Here is a 15,943-nt window from a genome sequence, read left to right on the forward strand (position 1 = left end):
AGTAAAGTGAACCAATACTAAAGCTTTGGAGCGACAGGAACAATTCACACAACGTGCAAAATTACCGCAATATCGAGAAGGTCAGTGGGTATTAGTCATCAATCTCTACGCGCCTAAGGTAAAGACGGAAAAATTCTTGACTAAGAATTAGCGTCTTTATCAGATCATCGAAATGACTGCCAGTAAACATTAAAGTGCAGTTTCTGAATAAAACGTCTGTTGTCCATGTGAGTAGAGTTAAACCCTTTAGAGGAATAGTGCATCATTACCACAAGTCTCGATGATACTCAGGGCACACAAAAACGAATAGATGAGTTCAGAGGCGTATACCAGTAGACAAGCAGGATATACATAACTTACCCTATGCATTAAGGTCATGCAACAAATAGTAGTACTCATGTTTAGTTGTATTATGTCTATGAGCTGTTCCATTCTTGTCAGATGTATTCTAAAGTTACATTGTGTCTCATTGTAGTTCTATAGTAGTAACATGTTTTTTCTTAGTTGTTTTAGTGTGTATATGCGTTTTCGAAGGAGGGAAAGGAGGACAAAAGTTCTTTACTTTAAGTGGCAAATCACCAGGAACAACCAGATGGGTTGCAGTAATCCTGATGTTGCTACATGTCATCAGCATAGGAGCAGTGTATGCATTTCGCATTCTATCATTGGAGTCAGGTGTGTTAGTTTCTCGACAGCCAGATGTGTTGCACATTCATAGAATTATATAAGGAAAAGCTCATGGCATGGTCAAGTTCGAGTTATGTGATAGTGGTACTTTTGTAAACAGCACGACTTGTGAGATAGCCAGAACGAACTTGCACCTCCCAGCTATGATCACAGGTATGACTGTACACCATTTCATTCGCTCTGAAAACAACTGAAAGTACTTTCAATGCAAAATCTAGTTTTCCTTAACTTTACTCTGAATCCTGATCTCTTACATTCCTTAGACACACTGATAGCATCTCAGCAGGGCAAAATTTTTATGGGGCAAATGTTGCAACATACTCAACAATACCAAAAGAACTGATGCCGAAACGTGGTAACCATAAACATTATGACCACTCGTATTGCCGGCCGGTGTGGCCGAGCGGTTCTAAGCGCTTCAGTCTGGAACCGCGTGACTGCTTTGGTCACAGGTTCGAATCCTGCCTTGGGCATGGATGTGTGTGATGTCCTTAGGTTAGTTAGGTTTAAGTAGTTCTAAGTTCTACGGGACTGATGACCTTAGATGTTAAGTCCCATAGTGCTCAGAGCCATTTGATCCATTTTTGAACCACTAGTATTGCCACGTTACTGACAGCATTTATCATACTTTACTTTTGTCTCAGAAGTAGAAGTATCCATCCTCTAGACTTATCAACACACCAAATACCTGTCACTTGTTTAACAGCATAAACCAAGAAACATAGAATTAGGAAACTGTAAATTGGTATAGTTCATAAAAAATGGATATAAGGCTAATGGAACGTAATTGTAAAAAAGGCTCAGCAAGCTACAACTTCAAGATACTAATATAGGATTGCAAAACAATTTATGTAAGTCAGCTCCCACGAGTAACAAAATTTTGAATCTTGTACAATTATGTAGTTAGATTTATGAGATGAAGTTAACGAATAAACAGAGGCAAAATTCTGGACGAATTTATTGAAATGTGAGGGGGGCAGGGGTGTGCTGCATGCCGCATAGCAGTATAATTTTATTGTGCAGGCATAAAATGCTACAGTTCTACCAGGCGAGCTCAGCACAGTAGGTTAGGGCTGGGCTGATGTACCAATCGGTATGTGAACAAGGCGTATGACAAATGCAACAGACCACAGAATGGAGCAAGCGTTGCTGTGTTACTTGACAAGACACTGTGAGGTAATGCTATGTAACTTCACTGCCTAAGCGACACCACAAATTCAAATGTAGGCAGAAAAGAACTGAGCTCAGTGACCCAGAACTATTACTGAATTACCATAGCGAGACAAGGAGTGTGAATTGGCCTAATGAGGACAAATGCACTTATACACTTAGAGCCACTGCATAATAGACACAGGCTTCATCCTTCAAATAGAAAGGCTTTTGAAGCTCAAGAACACATTATTTTCTGCTGCCATTCTGTCCCTGTCGCTAGAACCAGAGAGAATGACAGTTTAGTAAGTTTCAGTGAAACCATGACAAGTTGATTGACGTTGTCAACGTGCTACGTGCTTTCTGACTTCAACTGCAAGAGACAGGCAATCTGATGCACACCACAGTCGTGGTCTGCTAATGTTGCCAACTGAGTCATCTAGCATTAGAAGACTGGTGAGCGAAGAGACCTCCTCCGCTACTGGGTCATCATGTATGACCTACATCTTCACACTGGCCAGATGAGATGCATTCACACAGGCACCTAGTCAAATGATGAGCATTTACTGCAGTCTTGTTCGATTCATGCTTATTGTACAGGGCCTAATCTTCATGACAATATCCTGGACCACAGTCGACAGTCCCCATCTTAGCGCTCAATAGGCTGCCTTTGAGAGTACTGAAGTGGGAACTGTACTAGGTCACCACAAAACATCTAGTTAGGCGGTCCTTCCTCACTCCACTATTTCATTAAGCACAGCACATGGCAATGGCACTGACTGGCAGCAGCAATGTTACAACTCACTGATGAGGCATCAGCACTCCTTCAGTGCATAGGCACTCGGATCCAGCCACTGACTGCAGCTCTGAAGATACTGATACCTTTGTAGACACTGCAAAAAAAAATGTTATCACAAATAGTGCTGTATCACTGATGCCTCTGGGAGTGAACTGAAACTCTCACCCTCACACTATGTTTGACCACCTGATCACAATGCAATCCCAGCAAGTGGGTCCCAAAATTAGTAATGGTCCCTGGGGAACCCTTCATTTTTGGAGCTGATGTTAATACTGAATTGCAGATCAAGGAGGAGAGTGATTATTCTGTTAATAATTGTGAGTCATACTGCAAGATCTTGAAGATGTTATTACCTTAACTGCGTGCATGCAAAAAATTAGGGTAGTGACGGGAGTTAAAATGAAATGGGTTCTAAGGAAACATTTGATAAATTATTTGATGGAAATGATGACACTGATTTAGCATAAGTGCATATGTGCATTAAATACAGAAGGAAAGGGAAGGGATGCTGAGAACAACTGGTTAAGAACAGAATATTTGGGGACAGGAGAAATTAAAAACTTACAGCTAATCATAGATACTGATGTTCATGACAAGAAAATATGTGCACTTCTCGAGTGTGGGAGTAATGTATTAGCCAACTCAGAAAAATTTGTAAACAGACATAAGAACAAGAAATTATTAATTTTTCCAGTCACTGAAGTAAAAATTAAAGCTGGAACAGGTGGGTTAACTAAGCCTATAACGGAAGAAATGCTGATAGGATTTGAGTTTACAATGAGCTGCTTTATTGTGAAACGTTTGGAGAAAGATATTGTGTTGTGCACAGATTTTTTGGGTGAAGTACAAAATGGTACTAAATTCTAGAAAGAAATGGTTAAAATTCGAATAAGAGGGCAGAAAAGGAAGAATAAAATTCAAAAGGGTATTCTGTGGCGAACACCAGATGCCTAATTTACAGGCTACAATTACCCAAGAGGCAATAAATGAGCTGTTTCAATATCTATAAACACAATATCCATAAGATTGCACATAAAATTATTAACTGTTTCATTTGTTAGATCATAATTGTTTTGGTGGATGTTAATGATTGTAGCTGGATGAAAAACAGGCAGAATGATAAGAAATAAAGAGGAATAAGGAGGCGTACAAAATGCATATGTGGAAGTAGGGTGTAAAGTGTCATAATTGTTTATGGAGCTTGACAGATTGCGATTTCTGTTGGTTTGATACATAAGTTCGAATTTCTGTGCAGAGTATACACAATTTTAAGGGCAAATTTATTAGTTTATCATATACAATTTGGAAGAGTTTGTATATATACGAATGTTTGTAAGTTAATACTGGGTTAACAGTAAATGTTATGTTCAAAAGGGAAAATTATTTGGGGGTAATAAGATCTGCGTACAGCAGCCAGTAATTTGTTGAAACAATGACCAATGGGGAGAAATCTGCACAAAATCTTCATTTAAAAGTATTAAAAATATGTTATTTATGCTAATTCTTAACAATTATTGCTTGTTTGGTGATCGATTTGTCTAAGAGGAAAACTGTGCTTCTTAGTGTGTATTATGATCCATAAACCAAGGATATTTTGACAGTATCTTCCATCATTTTAGATTGCTATTTAGCTTGTTTATCTATCTCTTCCACTGCAGAGCGCGTTCAGAGCCTGATCTACGAAAATTCATTGTAGCATACCATTATGGGAAACCATACCAGAGTGTTATTAGTTTAAACGTGATTTAAATTGTAAAAACATTAAGATTATTGGCGATGTAACATTTTATTACTGTAACTTAATGATAAAGACTAATAAAACAACGCACTAATCTTGCCGAAAGCAGAGAAATGATTTGCTTTCTTTTGTAGCACCTCTGGACCCCTGGGTTCTCTGGGTACCATGGTACTCAGCACGGTATCCTGATGACATAGTGTACCTGTTCACAAATGTATTAATGTGGTTCTGTTGAGGGTGGTGTGGGTGGCAAATTCGTGTTGTACATTCTGTGAGCATTGGACTTGGAGGATGTTACAGTATGTTACGTAATGATTGTAAACAGCGCGCCCTTGAGCTCTCTTTAAAGCCTAAATCACCTTTAAACCAAACAGAAACTCCCTCAGACACATTTATCTTATGACGATTCCTAGTCGTCAAAACCAAAGGCATACTATATATAATCCATATCTTTGTTAAACACCTCTCCAGACAGAAACGTCCGATACACAATTATATCACGACTGTTGAAACCCTCAAGACTGGGAACATGTTTAGCAACAGAACAATGCAGTACAACAGCAGTTATCCAAACATTGCCATTGCTGCTCATCACCACTTATAGTCGCAGTAAAGTTCAAAACACAACCGACAAACTACGACGATCCCTGCAAAATAACTTGCACTCCAACTTAAGACGATGTAGTTTTGACACAATATCAGTAACTTTGTAAACAGTAGGCCGACGCATATAACGCCTATAGTAACGACTAAGCATCATGAACATAGCTGCACTGTTCCAGAACACTCCGTCAAATGATAACTTAGTCAGTCACTGTGTGGCACTTATCACGGACTTAGAAAATTTCAGCTCACTGTCAGCGCAGCGTTATCCCGTACGTGCGCACTAGCTGCTGTAGAGTGAGCAAGGCATACGCGACCAGATAAGCGGGCGCAAGGACGAAGTAAGAGAGTGTAAGTGTGGAACTTAAAATACAACATAAAATCAACTTATGAAAGAATTCCTGGGACTAAATGTGAACAAGGACTTAAGCTGGAATACACATATTGACTTTCTATCAAATAAACTCTACAGTTTCGCATTTTCAACACAAATACTAGCAAATTACACTGACTTGAGTACAAGAAAAATTGCTTATCATAGTTTTTTTATCTGTTATTTGATATGGTGTGATTTTCTGGCGAACTTCAAGTAGCGTATCTCGAATACTGAACATTGCGAAAGAAAATTGTCAGGTACATGTGTACTGCACAGTCTTGTCACCCATTATTTCGGAAACTACAAATTCTAACTGTTCCCTCCATATACATTCATGAAATTATAATATTCCTACACAGCAGACAACAATTATTTGAGGAGAATCATTTTAACCACACATGTAAAACGAGAATGAGAAATAATTTTATGATACCCACGCACTAGTTGAAATTATATGCACGGACTCCACAGTATACGGTGATGATAATGTATAACAAGTTAAGGGACAAAAACATATTTAATATGAAGCCAGAAATTTTAAAACGAGGATATATTAGATTCTGTGGAAGTGATGCTTCTATTCAATAGAAGAATTCCTAGAGGATGACATGGTAATTTGAGCAACAGGTAATTAAGTGTTAGATTTTATTGTATGTGTATATAACAAAATTGTATTAATATTGTTAGGGTGCTGTTCGTTAACATCAGCTCTTCTGTATTTGTGGTGAACTTTTACTGGAATTTTGACATGCCTCCTGTACCTGAATCAAATGATTTGTATTATGTACGTTATGAGATTAATAAATCACAATTCACAATTCTTAGTTTCCCGTTCAGTCATCTTTATTGTCTATGGCTTGTTTCACCAACCAGAGATTTTCTTCGTCTACGAAGCGAAATGTTTTGTAGATATCTTTGGTTGAGTTATTGTTATGACAGAGAGCAGCTTGTGAACGGCGGGTGTGGCAGAAAATGACATCGTATAGACATTGGTTTATTGTTTTTCAATGTATAACATCTTTGTTTGTACGGGGAACCTGTAAGTAGAATTTCACGTCCTAAGAAAAGTTTATTTTAGTTGTAAGTGCTCATTTTACAAACCATTTAAAGGCTTGTTTAGTATTATAGGTTCTCAAGTTAGGTGGCAGAAATTAAGTACCAACAACGAACATCTGAACTTAACTGTTTTTCTTTCCTCCTGCGTACATACAGAACTGTTAATTACAGCGGAAAGTGTGTTTATATCTCCAGAAATTCTCCGCGTGGTTTTATATTTGGCTGCTATTAATATTCTATGCTTAAAAATATGTAACCGGTGGGTTACACAACGAAGTAATCGATTTTTAATACATTTACTCAGCGCAAACCTGGTTGGAAAGATTCATCACTGATAAGTGAATAAATTGTTTCATGTGATGTGGGCAGTTTCCGAGTTAGTACTAAATCCCGACGATAATTACAGACTATCTCAATGGTGGAATACTGTTAAACAGTGTTACTACAAAGATTCATCGTTGTTTCATGAGTAAACCGTGGGACGTAGTGTTACAGCATCAGTAAAACTATTCAAAGGTGGTGTTTTCCATTATTTTGGCAACCTTGTAAATTTCCTACATACAGTTACTTTTATGATTGCTGAAGTATCTGATGTCTGGGTAAGCACTAGTTAAGGGCGCTAAGTTAAAGTAAGGTGATGTCAGGCAGGGAATATAAAGTGGTTTTATTGGTGCTGCTGAATTATTTAGAGATCCAGTATGGAATTGTTTTATGACATACCATTCGATAATCATAAACTAAATCATCAGTCAGGTAACATAATCAATAGGATTGTCTTGTGTGCTCTTAATGAACAGAGTAACTCGTTAGGAACATATTTTCTTAATTTGCGAACTATTTCTTTTCAGTAGATATGTAGTTTTATTGAAGTGATTGAGTGACAGTATGTCACTGCAACCTGGATAAAAATCGATTGTGTTGAATACAATATAGACTTTCCACAGTGGATAATTTTACATAAAGTAATGTCACTGTAATCCTTACTTGTGTGTAGTCTTATAGTGCCGATAGGGCACAAAAATGCTGTGAAACAGTTGTTAATGATTCTTTTAATGAGCGCCTATGCTTCAACTCAAACGTGGTTCTAACTACTTTTACTGAGGAGATGAAATGCCTAAAACCACAAGGGAATTAAAATGTGCAAAATATATTTAATTAATTGTGTGTTCCCAAAGATGCCACTTACTTTTATTGCTGAAACTATTTGCTATGCTGTTTAATTTCATCAATAACATCAGTGTGTAATTTCAAAAACTTACGTTGTTTGCTTTATTGGTTTATGCTTAAGTCATCAACTCAAAGGTTTGTTTTGAAACCACAGACTTTACTTTGCCTATTACTGTTTGATGGAAAATGCAAAGCTAGTTCTTTTTGCTGGTGATAAAAGTATAGTAATCACATCAAACAACCATGAATTAGCTGAGGAAGTTCTAATAATGTCTTTCAGAAAATTAAATGGTTGTGTGCAAATGGACTCACTAAATTTTGAGAAAAAACAGTATGTACAGTCCTGCACAGTAAACGGCGTAACACTGTTGATAAATATAGATGTTGAAGAGAAGTTTGATGCTAAGGCAGAATATTCGAAATTTCGGAGTGACTACATTCATAAGAAATTGAATTTGTGAAAACACATTGATGATCTGTTGAAGCATTTGGGTTCAGCTACTTATGCTATTATTGTTAATGCAAATTTTGGTGATAGATGTATTGGTAAATTAGCCTACTGTGCCTATTCACTGCTTTCATATGGTGTCATATTTTGGGGTAATTCGTCATTAAGAGGAAAGGCATTTATTGCATAAAAGCATGTAATCAGGTAATAACCCACTGCAATTCAAAAATAATAGCAAATTGCTTAGCTACAACACTAGAAGAAAGAATGATCTCCATTATTCTGGGTTCACCAAAAGGGGTAAATTATGCTGCCACAAAAAATCTTTGGTCACCAAATAGTATTAAAAGTCTGATAGCCAATCAGTATTTAAAAACAAATTAAAAGAATTTCTGAATAACAACTGCTTCTACTTAATAGAAGAATTTACACACACACACACACACACACACACACACACACACACACACACAAAGAAAGAAAACTTACTTTAAACTGACATGTGCACTGCACATCACTTCAAAACTTTGAACCATGTCTTGGTTGCTATCACTTCTAACTTCTCACATCATTCATGAAAGTGGTGAGATTGGACTGAGCAACGGTTGGGAATTTGTACAAGCACTGATAACCATGCAGTTGAGTGCCCCACAAACCAAACATCATCATCTAACTTATCACATTTTCAAATCTCATCTTTTGCTAGCATGTAATGCAGATTTCCTATAAATCTCCCATCAGCTGGGATCCATGTTTAATCTAGTGTGCCTCAAACCATCTGTCCACTTTGCCACACAAAGGAAACTCTGGTTCCAACACTACTCTCGTGCCCATTTGCATGCTTTACCGCTGCAGTTTAATAAATCCTTCAAACAAATTTGATTGAAGTTTGAGTTTGGAACTATTGTTATTTTACTTAAACAATATTTTCCAACCTAATTTTTTATTAATACTCCCAAACATTGAACTTTCTGTTTTACTGTTTTGTACCCTGTTAGCTTCAAAAGCAGCTTATGCATAAGATATTGGACAAGTAATTTTAGATGTATAGAAATGAAAGTGATTCTAGTATTACGGAAGTGTGAGATTCCACCCGTCTGCTTTGACCCATGACGTCAATATGGCGGAGATGGTTATTCTAAGCATCTCCAATATGATGTCACTATGGCAACAAACACTAGAATACGTATAAATAAGACAGTAACATCTCCCTCCAAAAATACAATCAAACTAACAGGGCAGCCGCAGGAAATTGGGGATTTTAGGGAGGGGGCAAGCTAAATATAACAGTAAAAAACACACATCATGAACCCAAAACACATAAAGTGATGAACAAAAAAAATTACAAAATCTACAGGAATCGGACACTTCCCTTGACCTACATAGGTCAACTGCAGCTGATGGTACGAAAACACCAACACCTACAGCAAAAACTGTGGAAATTGGAATCAGACATTTCCCTTGACCTCAGCTGATGATGCCAACACACCAATACCTACTTATAAAACTACGAAAATTGGAATCTGTCATTTCCCTTGACCTATATAGGTCAATCATAACTATTGATACGAAAAAACCACCGCCTAAAACTATGAAGGAAAAAAAAAAACCCACCACCTCAAAAATTCAAAAGTTAAACATCCCTACATAAATTAAAACACATTCAGTACACAAAACATTACAACTCGAGAAACGTAGAAAAAAAAAAATTTACTTACCACCAACAAATGTCGAGAGGGTGCCATCAAACACAACTCGACGACATCTACAGACAGAACCAACTCAAACTCCGCGCTGTAATGACTCCACAACACCCTTACTTCATGGATCAAACTAGATGGGTGGAATACGTATTTAAAATTACAAGTAATTCACTTCATACATTTAAATATCTGTACAATATGTTTCATGCATTGCATTTAAATATTCTTCACTAGAGTAAAAGAAGTGATGCTGTAAATGTGACTTAAAAGACTTTTCCAAAGTGTTGAACTTAGTATTTGATTGTGGGAAATTTTTTATAAATTTTATCTTCCTTATGGAAAGTGCCATTTTGGCACAGGGTAGAGGCCTTCATATAGGGCAGAAAATGGAGGCGACTGACAGGAAGAAATTCCAGAGAAAGTGGAAATAGTGTTAGAGGTGCTATATGTATGTGCACTGGATCCACTATTGTGTGTGTGTGTGTGTGTGTGTGTGTGTGTTTTGAGTTACCTACTCATATACTGAGTGATTATAATTACAGTGCGGCTACTCCCAGAGGTCCAGTGTGGGCTGTAATTATCATATGGCTGCAAACCTTGTAGGTATTCTAATGCATTAATGCTGGAAAAAATTAGTTTCAATTTTGGCCACAGAGTGGAAATTTGGCTCTGTGAATGCAAGAAAGATGTACAGAAATGGTTCCATATGTAATGAATTAGGAACCGGACATGGGCAGAAAAGGTCAAACAAGTGAGAAACGCATAATGTTGATTTTATTATTAACAGCTGCCGAAACAATTTTTTCAGTATGAGCACCAGCGACATCAACAAGATGCTGTGTCCATAAAGTCACATGGATTCAGATCAGGAGACGGAAGGTTTCATTAAGCAGATCTTCCCGTAGGCTTGTGACATTAGGTGTTGCCCCATCTTGCATGAAAACATTGGTTTCCACACAGTTGCGCTCTTCCAAAACATGAATCACATGCTGTTAAAAGAGGTCTCAATAACATGCAGTAGTCACAGTACACCTGACAGACCGTCTGGGTGTATTCTCTTCAAAGAAGAATGAACTGAGAAAAAGATGCTTGTGAGAGCTATTGCACCCATTGTATGAGAGACTTCATACAGTCACACACAGCGAGTACAATAGCTCTTTGTGCACAACACGGGCTTTAACAGTACCTCTAAATGTAGCAGGCCTGTGTGTTCATTGCACTCTGTAGTGTAAAATGTGACTTGGTCACATGTTACCAACTTTGATCCCTGCCAGAAACCAAAGAGCAAGTTCAGGACGTTGCTGTGGGTCATGAGGTTTCAGATGCTACAGGGTCTGGATCTTGTACAGGTACTGGTGGAAAATATACTGCAAAACATTCCATACTGTTTACTGTGGGATGGACAGTTCTCGTGACACTTCATGAACATGAGCATTAGCAGTTCCTGGTGTGCTTATTGCATATTCAGTTATAGCAACAGTAAATTTGTTAGTAACTTCCACTGGGATGGGACGTCGTCCAGGTGCCACACCACGCTCGCCCAGGTTTTTGAATTTTGTTATCATCTTTAAACCATTTAATGACTTTGGGGCTCTTCACAAACTTTTCAGTTGGCAATACTCTCTTGGTGCACAAAAACAGTTTCACTAACAACGCACAGTCTCTCTTCTTGGTGGCAGTTCTGTTCACTCACGTTATAGCTTCTCAAACAATAGTGTGGATGTGATATCATTATAAAAACAGTGTACAGCACCAAATTTGCAGCTGATGGCCAAAATTGAAACTATTTTTTTCCGCCGTAAATCGTTTCTGTATTAACACTTTACCGTATCTACCAAGTTTCACTGCCATACGATAAGTACAGCTCACACTGAACCGCCATGAGTAGCTGCACTTTAATTACAACCACTCAGTATTAGAGTGTTTGATTGTAGGAATCGGCAATCAGCAGATAGAAAAATATGTGCAGAAAGAGCTTGCCACAACAGAACTGGGAGGGTGATGGTGAGATGAGTATCAATGTTAAAAAGAAATAGCCAGTAATCTTCTTCTTCAGACAATTCGAGAGAGATTTTCATCAGAATCTAGAACTGCTTGCAGAGTCGACTAGGTTTAAGTACCTGGGTGTGACATATGATAGTAAGACTGTATTGGGATATACATATGAAATGTGTGTTAAGGTAAACAGTGCCATTTTCCAAACAGCTGCTCATGGAAGTAAAAGGAAGAGCAGTACTGTTCCTTGGTTGGGTCTCCCTCTAATTTTGTCACTGTGTGTGGAATCCATGCCAAATCATATCCAGTTTCAGAATTTGAGGGTGCTCAGAGAGTAGCAGCAAGATATGTGCAAGCTAATTTTGAACATTTTTAATCCCATTGAATGTGGACTTGATTAACAAGCCATAGAAAAAGTGTTAGACAGTCTGGACTAAAGTGCCCTTACCATGTCTTCAGGTCTTGTCTTGTGTGCTGATGTTAGTTAGTTATGTGTTCCATGGATCATTTTGTATGATAGATCATAATGATGTGAAATGAGTTATTTTACATTCACATTGCAAATTAATTTGTACATATGGTTATATTCTGAACAATTCTAAGATTTGAGGTAGTAATTCCTACCTTCTGCACATTACAGTTATAGAAAGCCTTCTACAGAATAGTAGGAGTTGTCAAGGAGAAACTTTCTCAGTTTGTTTCCAAATTTTAATTTGCTGTATGTCAGACATTTTATATCACTGAGTAAGTGGTAAAAAATTTTTGTTGCAGCATTGTGCACACCTTTCTATGCTAAAGACAATCTTAATGTGGAGTAATGAATGTCATTTTTCCTTCTGGTATTATAATTCTGTCCATAATTGTTGCTTTTAAAGTGTGGGTTATTTACAACAAACTTTGTGAGGGAGGGAGTAAATATACTCTGAAGCAATAGTCAGAATGCCCAACTCCTTAGACAGATGTCTACAAGCTGATCGTGTGTGAGCGCGACATTTTATTCTTGCAGCCCATTTTTGTGGGTCTTTTGTAAAGATTATTTACCCAGAACAGTATTCCATAGGACACTATTGAATGGAAATATGCAAAATATGTCAACCATTGATTTGTCTCTCTCCAAGATTTGCAATGATTCTAAGTGCAAATGTGGCTGAAGTAAATTGGTGTAAGAGTTTCAAAATGTGCTTTCTCCAATTTAAATTCTCATCAGTATGGACGCCTAAGGATTTTGAAGTTTTAACCCTATTTATTGTTTCCTCACCATGTATTACACTTATCGTTGGTGTAGTACCCATAGATGTACAGAATTGAATATGTTGTGTCTTTTTAAAATTTGGGGGGGGGGGGGGGGGGGGGGACCATTCACAGAGAACCAGTCAGTGATACTTTTAAGAACTTTATTTACCATTTCTTCTTTTTCTATATGTGACATTACAATTCTAGTGACATCTGCAAAAAGAACTAAGTCTGCTCGTTGAATATTAGACGGAAGATCATTTCACTATATGATGAGCAATAGTGGTCCTCAGCCTGAGCATTGGGGAACTCGATACATGATTTCTCCCCAGTCAGAATTATGTCCCCAAACTTTATTGACTGAATTACTAAGTGTAAGTTTGTGCATTCTTTTCTTTAGATATAAGATCTATTGGCTGAGTATACCACCAGTCCCATAAAGCTTCAATTTATCTAGGAGAATACTGTGATTCACACTGTCAAGTGCCTTAGATAGGTCACAGAGAATACCAGTTGGCACTATTTTATTATTTAATGCTTGTAAAATTGGTGAGTGAACATGTCAGTGTCATTCTCAGTAGAGCAGCCCTTCTGAAACACAAATAGTGATTGCTGAGGATATCATTCTTGCTAATGTGAGATATTATTCTAGAATACATCACCACTCTAAAAAATTTTGAGAAATGATAACAGTGAAACAGGTTGCTAGTTGTTGTCATCTCTCTCGTCACATGTCTTAAAGATAGGTTTAACAATGACATATTTCAGTTTGTCTGGAAAATTAGTGATGCATTCCATATTTTGGATAAGACCAGGCTAATTATATGGGAACAAATCTTTAATACTCTATTGGAAACACCATCAAAACCAGATGAGCTTTTATTTTTGAGAGAATGTTTAAGTTTCTTGATTTCAAGAAGAGACGTCAGTGATATGTTCATATGGTTGCACTTTATGAGAGTTACTTTTTCAGTGTACTGCAGTGATTTTTCTCATGAAATTTTTGTCCCTGTGCTTTCTATTATATTTGAGAAATGATCATAAAATTCATTTCCTACCTTTGACTTGTCATCTATAGCCCTTCCATTCAGTTCATAGTAACGTTATCTTGTTCTGTGGCTAGTTGTCCTGGCTCTCGTTTCACTGCATTTGATATAGCCTTAACACTATTGTCAGAATTACTGATTTCTGACATTGTGTGTGTTCTATGATTTTCCAGTAATCTTTCTTAGCAATTTTGAGTAGTTTTTGTAATGTGCAACTACTGCAGACCCCTACTTGTTTTTTTTTCAATGGCTACATTTCCCTTTTCTTTACACAAGATATTTTAATCCCTCTAGTGATCCATGTTTTTTTATATGGCTATTTAATGCCCTTTCAGGTTTGCTCATGCGGGAAGCTATTTTCAAATAATATGAATTTATCATGGAATGCATTAAGTTTTATGTTAGCATTTGGTTCATTCATCCTATGTCATCTTTTGTAAACTATTCTTAAAAACATTTGTCATGGAATCATTAATTATTCAGATTTCCACCGAGTTGTTGTTGTTGTTGTGGTGGTCTTCAGTCCTGAGACTGGTTTGATGCAGCTCTCCATGCTACTCTATCCTGTGCAAGCTTCTTCATCTCCCAGTACCTACTGCAACCTACATCCTTCTGAATCTGCTTAGTGTTGGTTGTTCTGGGGAAGGAGACCAGACAGCGAGGTCATCAGTCTCATCGGATTAGGGAAGGACGGGGAAGGAAGCCGGCCATGCCCTTTGAAAGGAACCATCCCGGCATTTCTGCTGCGTTCTGTCTGCTTAGTGTATTCATCTCTTGGTCTCCCTCTACGATACTAAATACTGCAATGCTAAACTGGTGATCCCTTGATGCCTCAGAACATGTCCTCCAACCGATCCCTTCTTCTAGTCAAGTTGTGCCACAAACTTCTCTTCTCCCCAATCCTATTCCATACCTCCCCATTAGTTATATGATCTACCCATCTAATCTTCAGCATTATTCTGTAGCACCACATTTCGAAAGCTTCTATTCTCTTCTTGTCCAAACTATTTATCGTCCATATTTCACTTCCATACATGGCTACACTCCATACAAATACTTTCAGAAACGACTTCCTGGCACTTAAACCTATACTCGATGTTAACAAATTTCTCTTCTTCAGAAATGCTTTCCTTGCCATTGCCAATCTACATTTTATATCCCCTCTACTTCGACCATCATCAGTTATTTTGCTCCCCAAATAGCAGAACTCCTTTACTACTTGAAGTGTCTCATTTCCTAATCTAATTCCCTCAGCATCACCCGACTTAATTCAACTACATTGCATTATCCAGTATCCAAACTGTAAGGCACTGTTATTTATCCTAACTGTCCATCTTGATCAGAGAAAGCATTTGTTACTGGGTAAATGTCTATTTTCTTGCTTTGAGCTATACCAAAGAAAACATTGTCAATGTTGACAGTTCATCAGCATTCATTGCAGTCAATCAGAATCACAGAATCCAATGATTTCTTTTTAATTTTAAGGGTGGTTAGTGGTTTTTGTATTTGCTGAACTCTGCTATTGTAGAAGCTCAACCACATATTCAGTTCAAAACTTTGGAACATTTACCATGTTTGTTGACTTCTTTTTTACCATGAAATTACTGTTCCATTTGTTGTACAGAACTATATTCCTCTTAATTAAAGAGAGAGTTCATTTGCAGATATGCTACTTACTTATTAGTTCTTTGGAAAACATTAACAATAATGTATTTTGTTGGCTAACAATTTCTCTGGTGAATTCTAACATGTGTGTCCTGTGCAGTAAACATGAGCCCTTTTTGATATGTGATAAGTGGAAGGTCATTCACACATACAGGAAATAGGACAGGGCCCAAAATTGAGTGTTGTGGGAATGCCTCTGTGATTTCTCTACTGTCACAACATTCCCCCCCCCCCCCCCCCCCCCTGCTAACAGCAACAACAAAAATTTTCATCACTAC

General features: G+C 37.5%; 1 protein-coding gene across 1 annotated transcript in view; it reads left to right on the forward strand.

The window, feature by feature from the left end:
• The first annotated feature begins 6,289 nt into the window (after positions 1 to 6,289).
• LOC126249774 (uncharacterized) overlaps positions 6,290 to 15,943 on the forward strand; it is a 50,758-nt gene continuing 41,104 nt past the window's right edge. Inside the window, exon 1 of the mRNA XM_049951458.1 lies at positions 6,290 to 6,391. Coding sequence (XP_049807415.1) covers positions 6,325 to 6,391 — 67 coding nt within the window. The 5' untranslated portion in view covers positions 6,290 to 6,324. The remainder of the gene's footprint in view (positions 6,392 to 15,943) is intronic.

This window comes from Schistocerca nitens, chromosome 3 (assembly GCF_023898315.1).
Source record: "Schistocerca nitens isolate TAMUIC-IGC-003100 chromosome 3, iqSchNite1.1, whole genome shotgun sequence".
Classification (NCBI taxonomy): domain Eukaryota; kingdom Metazoa; phylum Arthropoda; class Insecta; order Orthoptera; family Acrididae; genus Schistocerca; species Schistocerca nitens.